Below are 26,207 nucleotides of genomic sequence, written 5' to 3'. Positions count from 1 at the left end.
TAAAAAAAATGTCAAAAAGATTGAAAGCTTAGAAGTGATAATCTAATGAGGGTACGATACTTCAAATACCTCTGAGATTAATTTGGTTTTTGATGGAGTTGTGCCTTCTTTGATGTATTTCTTTTTTCTTTGATATTCTAAGAGTAGTCTGAGTTTAACAATTAAAGATTATAGGTCTGATCTATTTCAAAGATGCAGAATGCTTACAGCTCTTTGGAACTTCTATGGAATTTGTGAGTGTTAGTACTTCTACAAAATCAGGTCCAGGTTTCTAAAAAACCCAGAGCCCTAATTTAAGAAAGCTATCAAGCAAATGCATGTTAATGATACTGGTACACCAGATCCTCAAACACATGATGTTCATAAGTGGAATAGAAAAGTGATAATGCTGTGTTTTAATTCGTAACATAGTATTTTTCATAAGAATTAAAAAGAGGGATGTTACTGTTAAAAAGTAAGAATATGGGTATGTTCCAAATAAGAAAATGGAATACAGTTTTCTGCAGCATTATTAAACAAATTATTGAACAGTGTCTGCCCATTATGGGCAGACATTATTGAGAAAATAAGCCTCTATTAATACTAATATGGAACAAGAATACTCTGTTTAATAATATATATAATTTTAAGAAAAAAAACCCCTGTTGTGTGAACTTTTGGTCACTTTCTTGTTTCAATAATGTTTCAATAATTAACATGCAAAAATAATAATTTTAAAATAAAATAAAATTTTATTTATTAAACCAGTTGTGTTTCAAACATAATTCAGTCAAACCTTCAAACTGCAACTAAGGCAAATTATTAACAACCATTTTGGAAAAGTAACTTGCCAAGTTAAAAGTATTCATTTTTCTGTAAGTTTTACCATAGCTTATTGTATGTGCATCTTTTTTTGACCATCACTGACACACAGACTTAGACATGAACTTCTATTATTGATTTTAAATCCCTACATTGTTTTACCCTTTAATGGAGGAAAAGGTAACAAACATTTTAGTAAATACATAAATAATACTGATCCTTTTAATAGGAAGAAGTAATTCTCCTGAGATAGATGGTAATACTGGACAAACTTTTCTGCAAACAGAGATAAAAAAACTAAAGATAACTTCTTGGGGAATTATTCCTCATTGGAGAACATATGCAGAAGGCTCAGTCTTTAGGACTGCTCTTACAGAGTCATGCAGAATGTTTCTTACTCTTGTTGTAAATCAGCATCTTCATCTGAAGAGCTATAAGGGTATCAGTGTAGTTGCAGACTTGGAACCTATAAATTTTCAAAAGGTAAAGGTCAGAAAACTGTATTCCTGAACCAGAAAAGGAAGGGGAATATCATAACCTTGAAAAAGAAGAAAAGGCTCCCACTTTAATCAAGGAAGGTGATGAACTCTGTAATTAGGACTCTTTATATTTTAATATTTGGCACTGATTGAGCAGTTCACTGCTTGACCTTTTTTAATCAGCCCTCACAACCTCCTTTGGGTAGATACAGTGACTGTCCATCCAAGTTTTTCACATTCTGTTTCCCTAAGGAGGTAAATGAGAGTTCTTTAAATCAACTGAGGATAACTTCTGTCTAATTTCTAGTTTGTGAGTCAATAGCAAGACATATATGGCATTCTGGACCAGGACCTTGCCTAATTTTAATATTCCAATTATGGGTTTGACAATGCAACACGTTCAGCCTAAGGAATCAATTTGGTTTGAATAGAGATTCTCTATACCAAGATAAATGGAGAGCACAACCAAAAGACATTTGTATTTCAGACTATGAAACAAAAAGCTGTGGTACTTTAACAATATTCCCTTAGAGCTTAAAAATGAAAGCAATGAGCTCACTGCAAACCAGGTAAAATGCAAGTGAGGAACTACATTTTTCAGCTTATGCAAAGTAAATTATAATTTTTACAGAAGGTTATGTTTAAAAAATACTAGCTCTTAAAAGGTGAGTTGGTGAATAGCCTGTAACTTCAGTTTATGTTGTCAAAACATGAATGAAAACTAAGGCTTAAAATAAGGAGTATGAGGAAACCATTCACCTCAAAGGCAGTTCTGACATCTCCCCCTGCCTCCCTTTACAGTTATTGATAGTTTTATCATTCATATTGATAGTTTTATCATTCATAGTGGGCAAATGGACTTGATACAAAGTGAGGTGACCTATGTTCTTTGCTGGTTCAAGTGCAAAAGACAGGTATGCTCCTATAGTTTACTAAGCAACTTCTAGTAGCTGCTGAATTCAGCTATCATCAAGAGAAGGAAAAAAAAAGGAATAATCAGCAAGTGGGAGGATAACTCAGTGCCATCTGAAATGACATTAAAGAGAAAAACAAAAAACTTTTATAAAAAAAATGTTTTCTGATGTCTCATAAAAGACCTGAGCCGAAGGTGCCAAAAAGACATAACCTATAAAGTTGATGTATAAGAGCAGAAAATAGAAAGTTATTCTAATCCATGAATGTCCCCATGCAACAATGATGTTTCCTCTGCAGGCACTTCCAATTCTGGCATCCTCTTCCATGTGCTTCAAAACATATTTGGTATTCAGCAGAATGATCTCATAAACTAAAGGATCTCCAGAATTGTACAGCTTTTTTGCATAATGTTGCTATTTTGTTCTTTATCTTTAGGTGTCTTCTGTGATCCAAAAATAGGTAGTAATTGATGAAAAATAATATCATGTATGCAATTACTTTGAAATCCAGTATCAGAAATTGCCATTAAAATGCCTTAAAAAATCATATCAGTAAAAGACAGATCAAAGGAGTAAGATTGCTATGTGTCCATTCTTGCATATAACAGGTTGTTTTTAACCTTACAGATAGGTAAATAGAACTGTAAATATAAATGAATGTGTATTTTTAATGACAGAGATAGCACAATAAGCAACATTCACAGATGCTGTGACAAGCAATTTATGTATATTTCTATATATTTTTCAGAATAAAGGAGAATCTTATTTCCCAAAAAAAATAATTTTTTTCAGAAGTTTTAATCCTAAAAGAGAAAATAAACCAGAAAATTCAAAATTATTTTAAAAGTATTTCTTAAATATATCTGAAGAAATTCACTTAGTTTGACTCTGCAAAAAAGTAAAGTAATTGCCTTTTTTCTTTTGTAAAAGGCAATAAGCTCAAAGTTTATCTGAGGAATCTTAAAAAAAATATATATTTTAAAATAATAATGAAAGACAGGAGTATCTTTTTTCCTCCCCAGGTAAAAAAGAAGAATTTTCTCAGCTGGATACTGCTTTAGATGAGAAATTACAAAGGAGAAAAGACTTTACATACCAATGGCTTCATACACAGCTTTTGGATTATGAAGCAGCCAGTTCCAAAAATATGAAGTGGTGAGGTCATTGCCTTTAAATTAGATTTTTTTTTTCTATTTTACATTTATCTTGTAAAGTGAAACTTAGGTTAATAATTCTAAAACAAACATGACTTTGTAGCTAGCAGACAGTACACCGTATTTCCGGGTCCCAAACATGGTACTCCTAAGAATTGGTTTAGTAGTCATTGTACAGATACTTCTTCCACAGTGATAATGAAATTGTATCGACATAGCTTTATACTAGCAATGCAGTGTTTTTTATATTCTAAAGAGTGTAGAAAAAAGTGCTTTAAAGTAATATATTTTATAACTTTTTTGATATATATTTTGGTTTTATGTAATTAAATCAACTGTAACATTACCTATATTGTTAGATTTGATTAAGGAAGTAAAAACCCGACTTTTTAACTAGATAGTATGTATTTTTATTTTGTCTTCAAAGCATAAACACAACTTTTACACCTTCATAGTATACTTTAGCAAAGTGTTGTAGAAGTCCTCCTTCTATATTTACTTTTGGTTATTAAACAGGTAAAATATCAGTACAATTAAAGAAAAGGTTAATCTCATTCCCTAAGCTAACATGAAGACATAGTAAGTATATTTTGGTCATGAATTCTATATAAACCATTGATATCTTAGTGAAGTCATTATTAGACACAATGCCAAGCACCTCTAATAAAACCAAACAAGGTGTCAGTAGGCAAGCAATGGATTTAGTGTAAGATTTTAAATTTATTTTTATGAAAAATGTATTTAATTTGTAATGAAATTGACTGCATATTGTTATATTTTGTATGGAAAAATATCCAACAGTTCTAAATTGCATAAATGACTGTAGGACGTATATGCAGCACATATTCCTTGGAACATATTTATGTCAGTCACGTTCCATAATAGTGAAACACTCCAAGTGTTTTTTTAAGATATCTGCCATGACTTAATTTGAATGAAAACACTGGAACAGAACATGTAATGATGTTTGAAAGTAAGACATGGAAATTTATAAAAGAATTTTTTAAAATGTTATTATGTTACCTCTTCAGGTGTGTGCTATGCACTAGTATTTGTACTGACATTTTTAAAGATTATGATACTATTTTTGAATGTGGCAAAAGTCCCACTGTTCTCCATTGGAATATCACTGGTAGACTGTTTAGAACAGCTGATATATTTATGTAACTGAAAACAATTTTATTCCTACATAAATAATGTGACAACCGATTTGGCTATAATTTATGTCAGTATAAGCAAAAATTCATGCGTGATTGCATTTATTAACATTTATATTTTAAAATTAATATTATTGGAATAAACCATTGATATTTATTTTAGTAATAAGTACAAAAATTAATATTATTTACTCTGATACTTTAACATTATCAATTAATATTAATTACTCTGATACATCTTAACCACTGAATTATTTTAAATAGTATCTTTTCTACTTAAGCAGGAGTGTTTCCATGAAAATATTCTATGCAGGTATTTTAGTCTCAGTACAGTGGGATTTATTGAAATTTCTATTCTATATTTTTCCCAGCTGTCATTTTTTGCCTGAGTTAGATCCTGCGATACGTGACAGTAGACGAGTACAACTTGTGGTAAGAACTTGTTTCCTTGTGGGATTTTGCAGAATTCAGCTATGCCTTGATGGTGTTTCCAAATGCATACTTGGTGTAAAAGCAACCAGGAGATTTTTTTGATTGAATATAATTCTTTAATGTTTTCTCTATTTGGCAATCAAGTTGCCCATTGATGGAGATCAGAAGGAAATGTTTGAGCACAAGAAACCATGTGTGTACATAGGGTTCTGGTTTCATAATCTGATACTCGTTTTGTTTTTAAGACATAGAATGCTACTGTGTGTTCTTTAAAGCTTCTAAATCTACCTTTAAAAAAGTGTTTTAAAAAAATTAAATATGGTTCAGCACCAATTATATTATTGACTGAAAATATGTATTCTTGTCAATCAGACAAGTTTAAATGTTCTTGAATTCTCTAAGTCACATACCTAAATAATTCTAAATTGCCCACAGTGTCATTTATTAAAAGACAGTAAATTGGACTTGTATATTAACATGGTGACATTATTAAAAACAGTGTATAAAATCAGACTTATTCCTACAATTTATTTTCTATATTTTTTACATCATAAAATGCCCTCTACTCTTTTCATGATTCATTCTTTTCTTTGATGCATTTCAAAGAAAAATGTTATTTTCTGAAATGGGTGGTTCTGTAGGTTGGCAGGAGGGGGAATGCAAGCAGTTTAACAGTCTGAAGATTTACAAAATTAAAAGACTCAGTGTCAGAGGTACCCAAAAGTTCTTCTGATAGTGAGCAGTGTTATGATGCCTACAGGCCAATTTATATTGTATATATGTATGTCTGTGTATATATGTATACACACATACACTTTACATTTTATTGCCAAATTAGCAATATTCTTGTTCATATAATTGTGTGGGGTTTAAAAAAATGGAGCAAAAACTTACAAACTATACAGAATTAGTGTTTTATATATTCATACACATAATGTAAAATGTTGCATGAAAAGTATTTCCCAGTTAGATGATGTGTCGTATGCCTCATTCTGTACTCTAAGCAATCTCGGCCTTTTCTAACCTCTGTCTTCCTTAGCTTCTCCACCTATGGAATATGCATGTTTTGGAAACACTTCCATAAACTCCTCTAAAATTCACTGTTGAAAAAATGCTTTTAAGACTTAGATGTTATTATTACTATTTTCTTTAAGTCAGATTTTGTCAAAGATTTTTCTCTGGTGTGGGGTGTGTCCAATTCTTAGGTTCCTGTTAAAGTTTACTGACTGAAATAATGAACCCATTGTGATGAGTTTTGCTTGCAGCAGCACTAATACTTATTTGTTAGGTAAAGTCTAAAACAGTAATTGCTCTAATTTGAGCAAATCATAATCTAATAATGTTATCTAAATTACACATTATGTAATTATAGGTAAACATATGTATACATAGGTAGATCATATCTTATTTACAGTGAGCGGTTCTGTCCACAAAATACTGCTGCAATCCCACAACAGTATTATGTGGTGTGCCCACATAACTGGCAATGTTATGGGATTGTCACAGTCTGTGCCACATAATTACATAGCTGTTCTACATGAGTGAAATACAGAGAAAAATGCAATAAAAGGTCAAAAAATAGAAAAATAAATATACACAATGAAGTGATGATGTGGTTTGTACACATAGATGGCTGGAGAATTATGGATTTAAAATTTGTATGGGTTCTCTTAAAGGTTGAAATGTGAACGTACTCCTAATGCTTTTGCACAGTATCTCAGTTAAAAGCTATGAAATCTTTACAAAAATTAACACTTAGCTGCAATCATTATCAATAGGTAGGAAAAGTTATGGTAAACAGGAAAATATACATTAACCAAAAAAAAAAAAAAAGAGATAATTAGAAAAGGAAAGCATTCCTGGACATTTCCAGTAGCTTATTCATATGTCATATGCTCAATCATAAAGTTTCCTGCTGTGTGATAGGGATCCATAATTTGTCGGTGTTCCATAAACCTGCATTCTGAAAGTACTAGATTAATATAAAATGGTATTTCAATGGTTCCATATTAACAATGAAGTCTTAGCCCTTCCCATTGGGGAATAAACCCTATGTAGTAACTTGCAGTAAATCTAAGACCTTATTGTGTTAATCTTGATCATTTTGATGATTTTACTAACTACTACATAAGTGCCTAGGAAGGCATGCTGACTTATTTTAAACTGGGCACTTGAAATTAATATGATTTTGCTGAATGACAGGTAGGATAGGCTTCCTGATTCATCTTTGTATGTAGTTTAGGTTACCTGCATGGTTAACCACTTCATTATTAATCAGTATCTCCAAATGATTACAATATAACTTCAATTTAAAAGCACTTTTTACCTCAGAAGGTTACAGAATATCTTGATAATTTAGCATAGGAATACACAAATATTCAGATGCAGAGCTGTATTCAAGTCAAAGACTCCTGATTGAAATTAATTTCCAATTAATTGGAAAAATAAAGGTTCATAGTAATAAAACTAACAGCAAAAAGTCTGAAGAGTTAAATATGGTGATCACTACAGATGGATGTCCAATACTACACTGAAAAAGTATACCAGTATCTTAAATTTCTTCCCAATTTTTGGATCTAAGGTATAAATGTAAAAGGGAAAGTTTTAATTAGCTTCAGAGGACTTTCAATCAGGTTCTTTACAAACCTGAAATTAAGTTTGCTCCAGTGATTAATATAACCTTAAATATTACTCTGACTGTGATTGGGTGAAAACACTTATCTTTATTTGAAAGAAAATAAAAAATATTTTACATCAGAGAGCCAGAGAGCCCTATTCAAGTCTACAATATAACACTGAATATTGTTGTCTACAAGATGATGAAGCCTCAGATTCTATGATGATAGGGATTGGATAATAATTTCATGGAAAGGTTAGTTTAAAATACTGTGGCCTCCTGGGTCTTTGAGAATTGGGACATTAGAAATCTTCTGCTGTGTGTTGAAACAAGTTAGTTGAAAATAAGAATGATCAATTTCATTAGTTTGAATCCCTCTGAGCATCACAAGGGTTGCATTATTTCTACTAAGGAAAGACTCAAAGCTTCTATTTAAAGATTTTGAACATACGGAGCTCTCACAAGCTTAAAGCAGCTGTAAATACTAAGGTCAAAAATATAAAGAGTTAGCAGGATAAAACTGTTACTCTTCTCAAAGTTTCTTGACCCAGCTATGGAAGAGAAAATAAAATATTGATGTTAACAACAATAACACAGCCTGCTACCTGTGCAAACCAAAATTTAAAATCATGCTTATTAAACATATAAAAGGCAAGCATTGGAAAACAAGGGATAAACTTTCTGTGCTGACACAAAGAGTACGCAGTCACTAAGGAAGAGTGTAAAATCTCTATATCTTTGGAGTTGTTGGTTTGAAAATGCATGAACTTTTTAATGAATTTTACATTAAACAGCGACTGGGTAAAGACAAAGAAATGAAACAGGTCTCCATTTCATCGGAGTTCACTAAGTTAGACTGGACTACAAAGCCTGTCTGCACTGGTGCAATGCTGCTCTTGGTACAGTGAGCTGGTTGAAACAGGAAGTCTGGAGATTGTCTCCTCCAGAATAGCCTACAACTTTATAGTAATGGCATTTTCCTGAGAAAAAAGGAGCTGCAGGCTTCAACCCCCCGAGGAAGGAGTTGAAACCCAGTCTCTCAGTTCCTGACTGAGCAGTCTAGCTACTACAATATTATGCAAAAGTTTGGTGACATTACCACTAGCACAGTCTTTCCTTTTTTGTTTTTTGTTTATTTTTATAAAAAATGGACTCTACTCAGACACCTTGCTTCTGAAAGGATTCGGTCTTTTTCAGCCCAGATAGAGGAAGGACTTAATCTGCCTTCTGGACTCCGCTTATGAAGTTCCGGAGACTAGAAGTGTCCTTATGTTCATTCCAGCTGACTGACTCTACACTGGGGATTTTTGTAGATCGCTCTTCCGCAGTGTCTGATTCTTCCCTGTCATTGTTACTGGCCCCCAGTATGTAGTCAACAGTGTTGTTACATGTCTGCTTTTGGTGTTGCTTTTCATTTCAAGGGAAAACAGTTGTTGTTGAGTAAATGTGAAGTCATTTCTGCAAAACTAACAATCTGCCATTTACAGCATGTGGTATCTTTCAGGTCAGTATTTTTAACCTTTGCCCTACATGTTCCCAAAACAAGGACCCATTGCTAAAATGAAATATTATTTTCATTGCTGTTTTGCCATATTTATGTGCAGGTAACATGCCTCATGCCAAAATGTACTACCACTGGATGTTAAAGTTTATAATTAATAGAATACTCTTACGTAAAGTATAATTAAAATGCTGTCTGATGGTTATGGTTAATTAACAAAAAAATAAAAGATTAAATTACTTACTAGGCCCTTGACTGATTGAACTGATACATGTCCTGGATAAAACATAAATATTGCAGAAAATAATCCAATATGACATCTCTGACATTCAACTATAACTTAAATTATAGACTGGTCAGTAAATGATCTTAAGCTGTTTAAGGTTTCATCAGCCATCTGCAAGATTGATTTTCTTCAAAATTACTGTACTAAAATGTTTTCTTTTGTTGTTGCACTGACTTAGATCACAAACCGCAATTTTAAGATCGGCTCTTATTTACAAAAATGCTTTGACATAGAGCATTTGTTCAGCCTAGGCAACAATAAAGGATTGTGGTATCATTTTGAAGAAGGTTGTTTGACAGACCGTGTTTGTTTATTTGGGGTAATGTGAGCTGCATTCAGAAAATGTTATATTTTGTTTCATGATTGTGTACATTCTCTCCCACTGCTTCCAGGCAAGCCCTGTAAGCAGAGAAGACACGGATTTAGACCTTGTTTCCATGGCCAGTGGAAGTGCTTTGACTGAGAACAGAGAAAAAAATAAGCAGCAACACAGACATTCAGCAAGATCTTCAAGTAAGTTATGGTTACTTTCAATATCAGTTTTAAAGATGACTTTAAAATGCTAGGTGGAACTGAGCATGCTTGGAATCCCTAATAACACATGTTACTTATCCTTCTGTTTCTTTCTTACCTAAAACCTTTTCATGTTTTCTACAGTTCTGTTTAAAAACTGCATCATTAATATCAATAGACTTTCCTCTCGTGATTTTAACGGGAAGTTCCCTGTGACGTATGCTAGGTCTTCTGAACTTACTATAGCTCAGTGGCAGAGGATGCTTTTAAAGCCTTGTATTTGTACCATGTTAATACAAATTAAAAAAAGAATCTATATATAGAAAAAATGAAAAAATAAAACTTGAAGGTCATAAAATGGTAGCACTTTATGTTTCACATTTTATTTTGTGTAATATAACTGAGGAAAATGTTAATATATTTCTAATAATATGACATACTATATTTTGTCATCTGTGTAGAGTGTCTTTTCCAAACAAATAAAACTCCAAACCCCAAAAATGTACATTACAGAAAATATAAGCAGTAATAAATAACATTGGCAAAATTATTGAAATTCCTAAAACTGTTTAAGTAGTGAAGTTTCTTGAAATGTCTTATGTCAAAATAGAAATCAGGTTATTTCATAAATTATATGTAGTTGCTGGATTTGCTTTTTGATTATGTTTTCATATATGCTGACTTTTCACTTTGAATGAAAAACAGAAATCAAGGAAAACATGTAAAAATACTTGATATCTCTATTTTTCTGATATATTTTGTAAAGGCTTTGGAATAAAGATTTATTTACATTATATTAGTCCACCCCAGGCAAAAAATAACAGTGAGTACAATTTATCCATGCTTATTCACTTGATTTACATTCCTAAAATTAGATTAGATAAAACTTATCATTCTAGTCTAAGTTAATTGCATCCATGGAGAAAGAATATGATTCTTTCTCTCTGTCTGCCATCTTAGAAAAGAATGAATTGTGTCCTGTTTCTCTCCATTGGCTAGTGATGAAGCCCCACCATTTAAATTAGATGAGATTCCTAACTGTTAAGATCCTGAATTTAGATGAGACAAGACTAAGCTACTGATATCAATAGCAACATTATCATTATGTTCATATATTCAGAATAGAAGGTATCCATATCTTGAATAATTGAGGTAAAGAGTGCACACTGCATTCATATTACTGTATAACTGCTGTCTAGATTGAGATTGTAACCTACGCTATACCTCCATCCAGAAAAATAAATAAGTTCTTTTGATGAAGATAGGTATGTAGAACTTGTCTATGTTAGGAGCTTGGGAACAGTAATCAAAAAAAGTGTCATTGCATTATACCTTCAAAAAGAAGAGACTAGGAAAGGAGCAGAAAAGATCAACTGGCAGAGTCATGTGTGTGAGAGACAGAAGACAGTTTACAGCATCTGGTAATATATATGTATTTTTATAAAACACACATCTAACTGCAACACAATTATATATTCATTCTGCTTTCAGTAGTCCAGGAACTAAGGAAAAAAAGGCTCATGTCTTATGTCTTTCTATATACATTTCTGCATGTGCATCTATATAAAATTTTTCATCATGTATTTGAGAAATTAAACAATGATGATACGTTAAATTATAATACATATTATGTATAAAACCAGACATTACTATTATCTTTGTACAATTTATATGCAGTATCTAAACACATTTATTATATTAGTTCTGGTTGCCAAAGACTGTTGCTTTTCAATAATCAAAAATAAATTATTAACCCTGTGGTATCCTTAATCTGAAAACATTAGAAATTTGCCTTTATTTATAATGTATTCATTATAAAGTACTTTCCTGTTGTATTGTCTCTCTGGGTTTTGCTTTCTGAAATATTTAATGAAGAAGCCTGGAAACTATTTTAGTTATTTAGTAGGTGTATTCCTTTTGAGTTAGCCTGCACTTGTATTACAGAAGAGCTTAGAAAAGACGCTGTGACCTTAGAAGTGCTGCCATTTGAATAAATTGTTAAATTGAGTTCTTATACCTTTTTTTTTTTTTTCAGGAGAATTCGACCTCAATGGTTTGACAGCTTTAGTTAGTAAAATGTTACTAAGTTCACTTTGCAACCTCCATAATCCTGGTTGTTCCTCAGAATTCTTTTTAATTATAGGTAGGAAGTCATCATAAACTGCCGTAAAACTGAGAGAGGTGTTAGTATATATCAGAGATATTAGTTGGGGATATCATATGTTTTTACATATAATTTGTGATTCAGTAATTATATCAATAAATTGTTGAGATCCTCTGGGCTGAGAAGTGATGTCTAAAAATGCAGGATAAAAGAATTTTAGGTATATTTACTCAAAAACCTCAAATATAAATGATACTGAAATAAAATGTTTTTTATATACTACAGGGACATAACTGTAAATTAATGATCATGGTTTTTTAAAGACAAAACGTACAATGCTTCAAAGTTATTATCCTTTAGTTCAGAGGGGTTTTTAAAAAGAGTAAGTCAAGAATTTCAGAAATATTATGGGGAACTGCCCAACTTTGATGTACTTTTTGTAGACCTTATTTTCCAAAGATAGGTTCTTAGAATTCCTGGTTAAAGAATTTTAAGGTTTTTATCACCCAAAATTACTGTTTTTTTCTGAAAAAGTTTTATGGGGTAGATTAATCCTAAATTAACTTAATTCTGTTCCTTGAAAAAACAAAATGAATTAAGGAATGAAAGAAACGCTGTAGACATATCTCAGTTTAAGGAAACCATTTTTGTACTTAAAGTATTTGATGTGGTTCCATGTTATATGTGCAAAGGGAAAACTGACTGCATTAAATTCACCCAGTATTTTTAAAAAAAAAAAAATGTATAACCTAAAGAAAGAGTAGCAGTTGTTCAGTTAGAATAATTAGTTACCTATCTAATTTAAGACCTTGTCTCTACTGATTGTCAATACATTATGTTCTCAAACATACTACTTTATATTCCTTCCAGAAATCATAGTTATTTCTTTATGCTCCCTGGTAACTAATTTTCTTTTCTATTTCTTGAGGTCATTTTTTTTTGGTGGGTGGGTTTTTTTGTCATTCTTTTCTAACCGCTGCTGAGATCTTAATCTCTGTGGTACGTACTGCAAATAAATTGCAAAAGTAGGTGAGTTAGAATGACCTTTTGCTGACAGTATTTTCTACCTTTCAGTTTAACATAAACTTACCTCGCTTTTGTAAAAAAAAAGGACAGAAAAAAAAGTTCTTTTTCCCTGGTGTATAATTTCTCTGCAATACACATACATGAGCCATGATGGTTAGTGGCTTACAGTCAGAGTTATGCAAGATTCAAGTATTGGTCCTACACTTACTGGTATTTGTATTAACTCCATAAATATTGGTGCGAGTGGCTGGTTATATGCTTTGTTTTAATACTTTTCTGAACACCGATAGTGTAGTCAGCACTAAGTTGCAAGATGGGCATATTCTGCAAGAATTAGAAGTAATTATTTTTTTTATACCTAGCTAGACCAGATGATTTTTTTTATGCTAATGTCCAGTTTGTGAGTGGGCTGTGACAATCATCAACTCTATTCTATCATCCTAATCTGGTTCTGGCCAGTCAATGTTGGACCTTTAGATGAGTATCCTACGTATTTACGTTGTTTACCTGTCATCACAATTTTGTGGTTTTCTTTTCTCTGCAAATATTAAACTTTATTTTCATTGTAAATCTTGTCTTGTGAACTGCAATCTTTTGAAAGGGATTTCCAGAAGTACCAGAATTTGAAAGTAGAATACAATGGGAGCTATGCCTCCAATCATTATTTAAAAGACTGCCCAGAATTCTTAATTCTTCTCTTCCCTGAATTCTAGTCTTTCAGGGAGCCTCTGAAAAAGTAGTAAAACACTACTTTCCAGGAAAAGAATTTTAAAAATTGGACCCTGAATCTTAATCACCCCTAGCTCAAAAAACAGCCCATAAATACTATCTCCACTACAAAACATTTATCAATTTCATTTATCAGATAAATTCAAACTTTTCCATTATGTTAGCAGTGAAATTAAATTAATGAAGTTTAATAATGCCTTTCTTACAGTGGAAAGACTTCAAACTCAAAGAAAAAAAAAAAAACAGACACAGTAACTTTTATTTCAGTTTCCTTTTTACATCTTTCTCTCAATTGTATTTTTTCCTCTTGACAGAACTCCCACCTTTTTTCTGCCTTCCTTTCTTTGGTAATGAGAGTCCTTAGAAAGTCTTCAACTTTGTTTTAAGCATTGTATGGTGCAGCTTCAGTTCTTTAAAAATTTTATTCTTTCCTGCTCCTTTCTCCTTAGTATTAGTATTGTCTATATATTCTAGTTCCATAACTGCTGTCTTTCATTTAGGATTTGTAAACTCCCTGTGTGCAGTAAACATCTAATTTTTAAGCTCTTTCTTCATGCCTTTACTCATAGTTTACTGAGGGGTTTCTGGTGGTCTTTTTTTCTTTGCTTCTTTCTTTTTTTCTTGGGTTTTTTGTTTTGTTTTGTTTTTCTGAGGCAGTCTGAATTAGAAGTTTATAGAAACTGAATTAGAAGTTTATAGAAACTGAGTAAGAAACATCTTAGATGCATGGGATCAAATATGGAGGTACTTAGGTACTTAAATACTAGTCCTTTCAATTTCTCAGCATTTACCTGCTTAGCAGACTTCCTAGAAGATAATGGTAAAATTTATGCTTTTTCCTTAGAAATATCTAGAAATTCTGTAAATTTATATAGGATATTTACAGTACAAATTACTTATCATCAGCAAAATTCTGAACCCAATTTACCTTAGAAATCACAACTGCTGTCACAATTTTAAGAATAAAGCTATCTTTTCATATAACCACATCTGGTTATATGACCCCATGAATGTTATTGGACAAGCATTTTGTCCAGTAAAAGATAGTGAAATGATTCCATACTATAATATTTTTGTGCTCAGAAAATAAAGGCATATAATGGATGAAAAAGAGTTCTATACTTCTGAAGTAATTAAAATTTATCAGGCTTTGATACGTAGTAGAAAAGCAGAAATATTGTTTTGAACATCCTTTCAACATAATATTTTTTTCTACACAGATACCTCTGTAAATCTTACCAGAATACAAAATATGCCTCAGAAAAAGAGCTGTCAATACACCATACGTTAATACATAGAATATATTTACATGGTCAGAGGAAACCAGTTAGAAACTAATTAAACCTGTTATAGGCTGAAAGAGTGCAAAATAGCCTCAGTCTGGAAACCCTGAGACATGTTAGAATAGAATGGTAAAAAGCCATGCAGAAAGATGGGGTAATTTAGCAGTGGCACAACTCTATATGAATTTGAAAACCTTTAATGACTTCCAAACAAGAACTTGTTCATATCCTGCGAACTTATGGGGCAGGTAGATAAAGTTCATAATCTTAATAGTGTCACCTCCAAAGTTTTCATCTGACATTGATGCTTTCTTTTAAATAATCAGTGCGAAAAAGAACTGTATTAGAAATCAATAAATCAGTACAACACTCTTCATTATATTTTAAACGTTCCTCGGTATGCTGAACTTTACTTGATGTCCTATATATGAAAATACACAGCACAATGGAACTTGTTCATGTGCAGACTTAGATACTAAAACCTACTTTTCTGCATATGGTACTAGTAGTATGTATTTTATGTACATGAGAGAAAGTATTAAACTGCAGATTCAAGAGTTTTGGCTTTTTCCAGTTCTGTCACTAGCCTGTTGATATTAGGAATGTAATTTTGAATTTATATACATCAGTTTTCCTATCTGCAGAAATAATAGCCATGATATATACCATCCTTGTATAATGTTTATGTATCTGCTGAAGAAGGGATGATAGCATCATTGTATTTAACTGTTAAGAAAAGAAAAGAGGTCTCCTCCTCATTTTTGAACTGGATAAACTCTTTGGCATCTGCCATGTCAACAAAGGAGTAATGTTACAGTTGGATATACACAGGTACAGCCTTGCAAATGACAAACTAGTCACAGTATGGTGACAAAATCAAGGGATATGTCAAATGGTGGAATGACTAATTCACAAAATCTAGATAATTGGTGACAATGTAGGTCTAACTCTCATTCTTCTGGAGTTTCTTAAATTCACTAACTTTTTTTTCTTAACTGGAGAGATTTTATATTAAGTAACAATAGAAGTACAGTAGTCCAAGAAACATTATTAAAAATTCAACAATCCATTTATAATGATGAAACTAGGAAAGATCAGGTATGTACCATGAATTCCTTTCCGCTATAGATATAAATCCTGTGTTTAGAAGTGAAGTAAATCAGCATAGGTGTCACCATTTATGTGTACAGAGAGCTATTTATCGTAATATTATCTGCTTGAAAAGGAGGCTTCTCTCAAAAATTAACATAAAATCATGAAGGTAAAAGTGAATTTCTGAGATGAAATACTGGCTTAATCAAGCCAGCAAGACAGATTCCAGTATGATACATGCATCTAATACACAATGCAAAAATCTTCAATTTTTTACTGTTTTTTTTCTATTCATAGATATAACATCTAAGTATTTCCCTGTTCTTTCAGTATGCAATCTTAATAACTTCTATTTTTTTTTTAAGTGTAAGGAAACACACATGTAGGCTTGGCTTATCAGTGTAATTCCACTGACTTCCATGCCCAAGTGTTTTAAAAATTCGACTAGTGGTGATTGTGATTAAGAACAAGAAAATCTGGACCAGGAAAGTACTTATGTATAATTTTTCATAGTGAGAATACTCATGCATGCAAATTTGACATATTCTGCAGGATCAAAACTTTTTTCTATTTATTAAACACAGCTGAAAGATACTGCTTTCCTAACCATTTGAAATTATTATGGAGATATATATAATTTTTTTCTATGTATTAGTTAACCATCAAACAGTACATATCTAATCTTTTTGAACAGACTACAGAATGATAATTTACAAGATGCTGCTTAATTCACTGAAGTTACATATTTAAAAAATTACCTAAATGCAGATTTTAAAAGGCACTTAGAACTTGCTTTCATAAAATTTAGCAGGCTAGGGAGAAAAATGATACATTATCTCATGTAATTTTATCATCTGTGTTTTGAATTATGAAAATAATTCAACTATGTATAACATATACAGAGGCATTTCCTAAATTTTAAGTGCTTAATTTTACAGCCTGATATGTTTTTAACAGGTTTTGCGGGTTCAGGGGGGTGTGGGGTGTGTTCGTTTTTTTAAAGAGAAACTAGGTTAAAAGAAAGAAAATCCATTCTGAGATATTGACTTACATGCAATTTAGATACCCACTTAAAACCTTGGAACCATTAGAAACACCACAAGGATTTCTGTCATGTGATATGAGTAAATAATAACAATTCTAGTTTTCCTTTGCTGTGGGATATTTGTCAGGTAGCTTCAAAAATGTTTATCAGGTCATTGCACAGAAAGATCCAGTAATGAATGTTGGGCTACTACAGAGTTGTTGCACTGCATGGCCAAGATTTGTCTGTAAACATTTTCTCCAAGACAATCTTTCCTTGTTTTTTCCTTCTAATTTGTTTCTTCTTCATTGCTGACTTTTCCACATTTGTGTTCCATAATCCTTTCTTTTACTATGAGCAATTCTTTCTTCTGCACCTCCAACTTATTTCAGCATAAGCTTCCTCTCCCATTCAGTTTTAGGCTTCTTTTCCACAGTCGCCATCAAGTCTTGGGTTTTTTCTACAGATCCTTGTCTGATTACCTTTTTCCTCTCTCTATTCCCTTTTGTATCCAGATATTCCTTGCCAGTATTCCTCAGATTCATCATCTCCTAGTTTAAATCTCCTTCAAATGTGTCCTGGTTTAGTCTACTATTTAGGCAGATCTTGAGTCCAGACTCTTAATGTACTTATTGTCTGTATCCTTTCTTATCACCACCTATATTTTCGCTTCTTTTAATTCAGTTCTGAGAGTTAGGGCCTATCTAGTGCCCCTTAATCAATCTTTTTTATTCTTACTCATTTACCCTTTGTGAATACACAACTTTCTTCTTCCCCACATTTTCTCTCTGCTTTCAGTGTCAGTCTATTTCTGAAGTCATTCTAGCATCTTTTGCCAGCTATATCAGGGTATTGTTTGCCAAGTTAGCCTTAGTTTCTGTCACCTTAACTCCAAGTCAGTCTCATTTCTGTCTCAGGTTTTAATTCTAGCCCCTCTGCCTCTTCTCCCAGTCTCCTTATAGGAGCTTTGGTTCTTATCCTCTCCATGGTTCTTGTAGCCAGGCTCGATCTGCCACAGAGAGCATGAAACAAGCAGGCTCTTAAGTTCCCTGACCTAGCATGATCTTCAACATTATTTTTAGGAATAGTCTTGCTTAGTTCCATGTAACATTGTGGTAAAGTGCGTTTCCATGATGACTGATATTTTAGGGAATATAGCCCAAAAAATCAAGAACAACATCTCTGATCATGTAAAAACTTCAGTTTGTATATACTTGGTCCAAATTTGGACAGATCCTAAAAGCAAGGCTCTGTTACTTGGCGGACTTCAAGTCCCCTCTGCGAAAGGCAACATAAATATTTCACATATTTTCTTAGAAGTGACCGACCTTTCAGAAAACTTTGGCCAAAGGCAGATACTCAGTATGTAAAATTTCATCCTAAATGGTCAAAATCAGGGAAATAGATAAGGAGCTGAAAACCAAAATAAATATTGGACTTTAATAACCAATGGTGCTAAAAGTCCTGTTTCTAGTTAGGAGAATGTTATATTTTACAGGAACATATTTGGAGCATTATATTTATTGTGTTGTTTATTTTAAGTGTGTAGAATGGCAATTAATAAATGTTTATAACTTATTCTTGTAAATGCTCATCTGAATTCTTTCATGTGTCTCAGTCACATTTTAGAGTTCAGATTCAAGTATGTAGTTGTCAGCATGATCTGGTTAGAAAAGCATTAGTGTTTGATAAATTAAGACATTAAAGTTCATTGTTTCTATAAAATGTTAAGGTTAGTCTCCAGTCCTACCAAGTTGAAGTCAAGGAGATTTACAGACAAAATTAATCATTTGCATACCAAAAAAAAAAAAAAAAAAAAAGTTTCATCTTCAGATCTCCATATGGAAAGGAGGTATATCTTTACATATTATGTAGAATTTTGTATAAGATGCTCCTGAGGCTTCTCAGTGCTATTCAAATATGTGTGACACAAAAATTTAATGTAAAATTGCAATACAATAAATATATTTTTCGTTTGTTGTAAACAATGCAACTAAAAAAAAATTTTGATCCAACTTCAGTATAACCATTATCGAAAAGTAGCTTTTCTGAGATGTAGCATTTACTTTTTTCACAGACCTGCTGAACCTACCTTCTTTTCAGAGTTTAAATTGATGTAAACGCTTCGCTGCTAAGGATTTGTTCTGGTCACTTTCATTAAAATGTTGAAGCTTTTTCTCCATGCCTTCTTATGCTGTATTTGCTCTTAAGTAATACAATATGGTAAGGACTTTGAAATAAATTATATCTCCAGACACACAACGTTAGGTGGATCGATAAATGCCCTATGACGTCTACTATACATCATAAAAATTCTATCATAACCTGTTTAACAAAGCTTTTCTTCTTGGACACCAAGAATTTCATTCAAAGCATTTTACATATTGCATTACTTATCAAAACAGAGGATATGTAAACCTTGACATTTGTTAAAAGACCCAGGCTTTAACCAAAAAAGACCAGAACAAATCAATAGCAGAAAACAGATTAAACAACAGAAAAGTGGCTGCTTAGAAATAGAAGCATGTGAACTCAACCCAAGACAAGCTTTCAGCACATAATAAAAAAAAAATGGTTATTTGGTATATACAGGCACCTGAAAATCTCTCAGACTATACTGGACTGGAGCTTCATATAGTCAAATATTACTTTGGGATAGGAGAAATTAAATTGCTTTCCTTGGCTAAGATTTTGTTCCCATATGAGTAGGTATTAGAATAACTGTATATCATGTTAAATTATACTTAATATACTGGCCAGGTTCTATTTAATTCTAGTACCAATAATGGTAATAATACTAATTTGTCATCATCATAATCATCATTGTTGTTATTATTATCATTTAAAATATCAGTATTTTCTAGAGTAAAGGCAATGTAATAGTTCTAATTTATATTTAGTAAATATATCTTGAAACACTGAATCTTTCTGTTGTTGCCTTTGTATAAGGCCCTCTACAAATACACTCGTAGAACATAACATGAAAAGAAAGTATTATGATCATTATTCATAAATCACAAATACATATGTGCATACCTATGTGGGTATGTATGCATATTAATGAAATATATGACTTACAGATCTCTTTATATTTATAGCAAAATATGACAGTTAATGTCACCTTTTATTTTACCAGTCAAAAATTTCTGATAATAGTAATTTTATTCACTCATATATGCTAATACATGAACCATTCATTTGCAAGACACGTTGCAGTTTAGGGAAAAATGGAGGTATTGCAAATGCAAGCTTGCCGTAAAAACTGTTCACATCATTAGTAACTCTGTAAGAGAAAAATATAAGCTCTCGCTCAAAAAAATACTGAGGTGTAAAGTAAGACTTTCAAATAAATTACACCCTGATGAACAGTTAAAGGATCATATGGAGATTTTTAATGTTTTAATAATACCTGAATATCTGACCTTGAAGCACTTCAGGTGTATGCTTGGTAGAACTTTTTAAAAAATGCAAAATATTTTCATTTGCTATCAAACATTGGGTTTTAGTAAATCTTTGTTTTATTTTTCTGTACATTGAACTAAGTATTCTCCCCACTTTTTATTATTTTCTCCTCTTTTCTTAAAATAAAAAAATCTCATAAATCAGTAAAATTGCACAACTTCCCCTGAGCAGGTATAAATGTATTTATGTCCAAGGAAAAGAAGTAAAGCCCAATAAATATAAGTAAAGGCAACAAATATAAGTGAAAAAAATACAATAAGGTTTCAGTTACCTATTAATTTTAATAAGTTTTGTTTGGGTTTTGGGTTTTTTGTTGGTTTGTTTTTTTGGTTTTTTTTTAGAAAAATAAGGCTATATTTTTAAGGAACATTTCTAGGTTCAGTCTCTTAATTCAAAGTGGCATTGTTGTCCCTTACCAGACTCTCCCATCTTCCCTCATCCCCTCAATCTAGACAAAATTCTAACCATTTGCTAATGCAGCTGTCTTTATTGAATATTTCTGAAGGAAAAAAATGCCTGTTTGAATAATGTAGAATCAGAAAACCTGTTGTAAACACAGGTATTGACAACAAAATAATTGAGTTTTAGTTTTAATTTATGTGTAACATTTTTACTTCTTGAAAAACTCTTCCTAGATGCTTACTTTATATTTAAGTAGAAGGCTGGTCTTACTTCACCAAGAGAGTGTTCATACCTAGATTTTCACTGAAATAACAAAAGACAGAAATTTATGCATAGTAATTTGTGGACACATGTATGATAAATCAAGTTCTATATTTACATCATATTCCATTCCTATATTTTCGTTTTTCTTTCTGTTTGTTCTTGCATTAAACTCTAGGAGAAAGAACTGCAATAAAAACCTTTCTCATATTTGACTAATACCTTCATTGTAAATGAAGTGTTTCTTTGCTTGATGACACAATTTTTCAATCATAATTAACATTTAAGCCACTAGCAGTCTGTAAGTATAATGTCTGAGAATTAGGTATAATATGAATAGGAGTAAGCAAACTTCACTATACTTATATGTTGGTCTGACTCACAGAATCACAGAATTGTCTAGGTTGGAAAAGACATTGAAGATCATCCAGTCCAACCATCAACCCAACATTAACAGTTCCCAACTACACCATATCCCTAAGCGCTATGTCGACCCGACTCTTAAACACCTCCAGGGATGGGGACTCCACCACTGCCCCGGGCAGCCCATTCCAACGCCTAACAACCCGTTCTGGAAAGAAATGCTTCCTAATATCTAGTCTAAACCTTCCCTGGTGCATCTTGAGGCCATTACCTCTTGTCCTATCGTTTGTGACTTAGTTAAAGAGACTCATCCCCAGTTCTCTGTAACCTCCTTTCAGGTAGTTGTAGAGGGTGATGAGGTCTCCCCTCAGCCTCCTCTTCTCCAGACTAAACACCCCCAGTTCCCTCAGCCGCTCCTCATAAGACCTGTGCTCCAGACCCTTCACCAGCTTCGTTGCCCTTCTCTGGACGCGCTCGAGTAATTCAATGTCCTTTTTGTAGTGAGAGGCCTAAAACTGAACACAGTAATCGAGGTGCGGCCTCACCAGTGCCGAGTACAGGGGTAAGATCACTTCCCTGTCCCTGCTGGCCACGCTATTTCTGATACAAGCCAGGATACCATTGGCCTTCTTGGCCACCTGGGCACACTGCTGGCTCATGTTCAGCCGGCTGTCAATCAACACCCCCAGGTCCCTCTCTGACTGGCAGCTCTCCAGCCACTCCTCCCCAAGCCTCTAGCACTGCTGGACTCATACCTGTGTCTGAGAATTCTTCAGGGAATAAGCTGTTGGATCTCCGTGCCAGTTCTGTCTTTCATCACTCCAGTTAGACCGATAAGTGGAACAGCAATGTTGATAATAATACCCATCTCTTAGTAATATTTGGTAGATATCAAAAGAGCTTTATCAGAAGACCAAGCATAATTATGCCCATTTCAAAGACAGGAAGATGGGACATACAAAGGGAGTGATTTACAGTGATTTACAACAAACCTGTCTTGTAGACATTTCATTCTATATTTGTTGATCATTCCCTACAGTGATTTTATTTTATTTGGCTGAAAGTGCTGAGAACTGTGTAAAGGATGGAAAGAAAGAATACAGATTAGTCTATGCTTTAATTGTTTGTCTAGGTCACTACTGTACAGTGAAGTTTAAAGCAGAGCCTAGGAAATCTTACCAACATTTCAGGCTAGATAAAGAAAAACAGAGCCATGACTGTCAGACTTTGGAATAGCCTCTGATTTGTTAAACCTACATTCAAGGGAGCAGAGAGTATACACCTTTAGAGTATTTGGGATTTTATGAAAATACCTTCAGGCTGAGGAAGTTGTCCTGCTCTATTACTGAGGGTCTACAAATCCTGAGCTATGATTCTCACACACATCTAAAACATTTTGTCAAACATCTTATATGCACTCAAGTTTAATAAGTTATTACATTTTACTCATAAAATATTTGACTATGCTACCATCTAAACAATACATAAATCAGGTACAGTTAAAAATTAAAAAAAAAATAATTGCGAACTTTTGACTCTGAAGTTTAGACAAGCACAGTTCATACTATGACACATACAGCTGTTATTCTGCCAAAATAAAAGTATATATTAGTAATTTATGAAGACCTTTCACAAGTTTCTTGTAGCAAATTACAGCCCGTCTTTGGGGATTTTTTTTATGGAATAATAATATACATTTCCTAGTAATGGAAGGGCAATTTATCCCTTCTAATGAATTACATATAGTTATAAGTGGAAAGCCAGAAAACCTACATTTACAGATTTCAAAGTACATCATGAAAATAATATTTAGCAGTACAGAGAGGTTCATAAACACGTGAGGTTGTTAGTCCAGAAATAATCCAGATTATGAAATTAGGATGTGGTTGACTTCCTTTTTTGCTACATTGACTCTATCACTTTTAAACTAATTTTCAAATTTATTATTGATGGTTTTGTTCTGGCATTTGTATTTATTCTGGTTTAAAAATAACATAAGGAAAAAATACTTATTTAGTCAAAATATAAAAATAAATAACTGGTATGTCTACTTTACCTTTCCCATTGATACAGCCTTGAAGATGAGTGCATAGGAAAGTCAGTCTCAAGCATAAATTGACCTCAAACTTCTTTTCCAGTCTAAACATGCAATAGCTATTTCCCTTTTTTCTTTTTTAAAAAAGAACATATTCCAGTCTTAATGCTTTTTCTTGTTTAAAAATGTTTGAAACTTCAGAAAACATCTCTTTAAATTAAAGAACGGATGCAATTTTAAAAATATTATTATGTTAGATTTATTTTGAAATTTCACTAATTAACCACTTAATTCGCTAATTTGAGGGTTTCAGCCTTCAATGAATACGTTATGATTCGCAGTCAAAAGAATTAACGGAAAGTTTACTGCTTGATTAAATAACTTTATTTTTGCTCTTTAACGAAAGCCTTTCTTCAGTAGAGATATCTGCTACCATTTGAGGTGTTAAATAAAAGGATCCAAAGTCAAGGAAACTGGGAATCCTGTAAAAGCAAGACATTAGTATTTTAAACCTTTATCAGGTTGACCTAGAGTAAGTTATATATTTTAAGAAAAAAACCTCAGTTGACTACATCTGTAGAGCCATACGAAAATGAATGGAGATCATACTAAAAATACTTGAAAGCTCTTGATTGCAAAAAGAGAGAATTATCTAGTAAATTACATTTGCAATAAATTAAAACTTCATAACAAAGGGAACTGTAGGCTGTGAAAAGCTCCTGATATTTAGATCTAGCAGACTACAGAAAAACACCCATAAGAAAACAAAGATATTCTTACTGTTTGAAATTTATAGCTATGCTGTATATATTAGTAAATACTTATATTCAGTCATATGATTTAAGCTTTGTTTTAATTTTTTGGCACTATTTATTGAGATAAATTTAACGTTGCTATTAAAAAGTACTAAAAAGTTAAAATATCAAAATACTTATTAAAAATATGTAGTTAGTAATCTTTTCCTTTGATAGGTGGCACAAAGATGTTTGTAAAATTTTTATTTGATAAGCTAAAATAGCATGCTAATTTTATATATTTATATATATAAAACCTGCTGTACAGTGAACATCATATCATTCTCTTGCAAAGTTTGAATTGTCTTCCACAGATGCCTTCTTCCTTACAGATGTCTACAAAAGATATTTCCATCTGTAAAGTGTTGGCTTGTGTAAAATAAATATCATACCTCTAGTCAGGTCTACTGGTTATTTTATTTAAATAATTGTCTTAAGTATTTTGTAGAAACTGTTGTCTAAATTACTCAAGTGTCTGTATGCATGACAATGAAAGTGACTATTTTACGTATTTCTATGTGTGCTTAAACTTGCTATGGCACCATTCAGCATCAAAGTTTAAGTATTCATGGGCTTTGAAAAAAATAAATCTCTTTCATTTGGTCTAATATAGTAAAACAATAACTTGTTAATTAGATAATATCTTCTGAACTAGTTCTGCATCCACTTTAAGGAAGAATGACATTACTAGTTTCTGTATCAAAAGCATTGCATATCTCTATATTTGTTTAAAATATGTTCAAAATAGATAGTGACACTTTTAAAAATATGATAATTTTGTGTAGTAATTTTACTGTCTATTATCAAACTAGAGACTGGTTTTAAAAATAGGAGTTTGGTTTTAAAAAAGTATTGCCTTTGTGAAAATACTGTATTACTTTTTAAATGGTGAGAAATACATAATTGTAAAAGTTGTGTGCTATCAAATTAGACATATTAATGTATATTATTATCTTAAAAAAATATGATGCAGTGAAATTTAGGGATTTTTGTAGGTTTGATTTTTAATTTCATGTTGTCTGTTTATTGTTTAGAAAAGAATATATCTGGTCCAGAAAAGTCATGTTTGGGTCCGTCTTTTAAAGAACGGATATCGTTTCGAGACCATCCAGTGCAGCTCAGCGGAGGATGGGGAGCAGGCAAAAAAAGGCAAAAGCTTAAAAATATTAGCTGAATATTGGAGAAAATTTAACTAGTTGATTTAATCAAATATGGAGAGCATATGGAGAGCTGTTTCTTTTTAAACCTGTGAATATCAGTTCTTGGATTCTTGTTTATTACCAATATAAACAGTTTCAGTTAACTACATTTGACTTATTTTATTATACATGGTTACAGTGGTTTGGGGTTTTTTTTGTCAAAGTATTTTATACCTGTCAGTATGTTATCATAGTTTGTGTTTTCAATTGCTTATATGTTCATGTGGTGTAGAATGCAGAACTGATTAACTCTACAAAGATTGTTATATGGTGAACAAGTTTAGGCTTGCTTATAAGAACTGGTTGAGATGTGCAAATGTAATAATGGTTCACACTCGTATGATGTATGTCACATATCAAAACACTGAATTCTCATTTTCTAACAAATAAAATACGTGCTTGCAAACTGCTGTGAGCTATAGCAGCCAGCAATGCCATTCTTAGAGAAGCCTGTTTAAAATATTTTACTGAAGCAGCAAAAATTTGCAGCAACCTACAAATGGTGGGGATGCACTTGTCTTTTCTTAGTCATATGAGAATTCCTCTGCAGTTTTCATCCTAAATTATGGTCATAATGTG

The 26,207-nt window shown here is 32.3% G+C and overlaps 1 protein-coding gene across 1 annotated transcript in view; it reads left to right on the top strand.

Moving 5' to 3' along the window:
• Positions 1–25,603, top strand: part of LRRIQ1 (leucine rich repeats and IQ motif containing 1) — a 117,129-nt gene extending 91,526 nt beyond the window's left edge. The window contains 4 exon segments of the mRNA XM_074825427.1: positions 3,217–3,349; positions 4,877–4,937; positions 9,734–9,854; positions 25,464–25,603. Coding sequence (XP_074681528.1) covers positions 3,217–3,349; positions 4,877–4,937; positions 9,734–9,854; positions 25,464–25,603 — 455 coding nt within the window.
• The last annotated feature ends 604 nt before the right edge of the window (positions 25,604–26,207 follow it).

Source organism: Strix aluco, chromosome 5 (genome assembly GCF_031877795.1).
Source record: "Strix aluco isolate bStrAlu1 chromosome 5, bStrAlu1.hap1, whole genome shotgun sequence".
NCBI classification, from domain to species: Eukaryota; Metazoa; Chordata; class Aves; order Strigiformes; family Strigidae; genus Strix; species Strix aluco.
The sequence above is the reverse complement of the archived record's forward strand: the minus strand, read 5'-3'. Positions and strand labels throughout refer to the sequence as shown.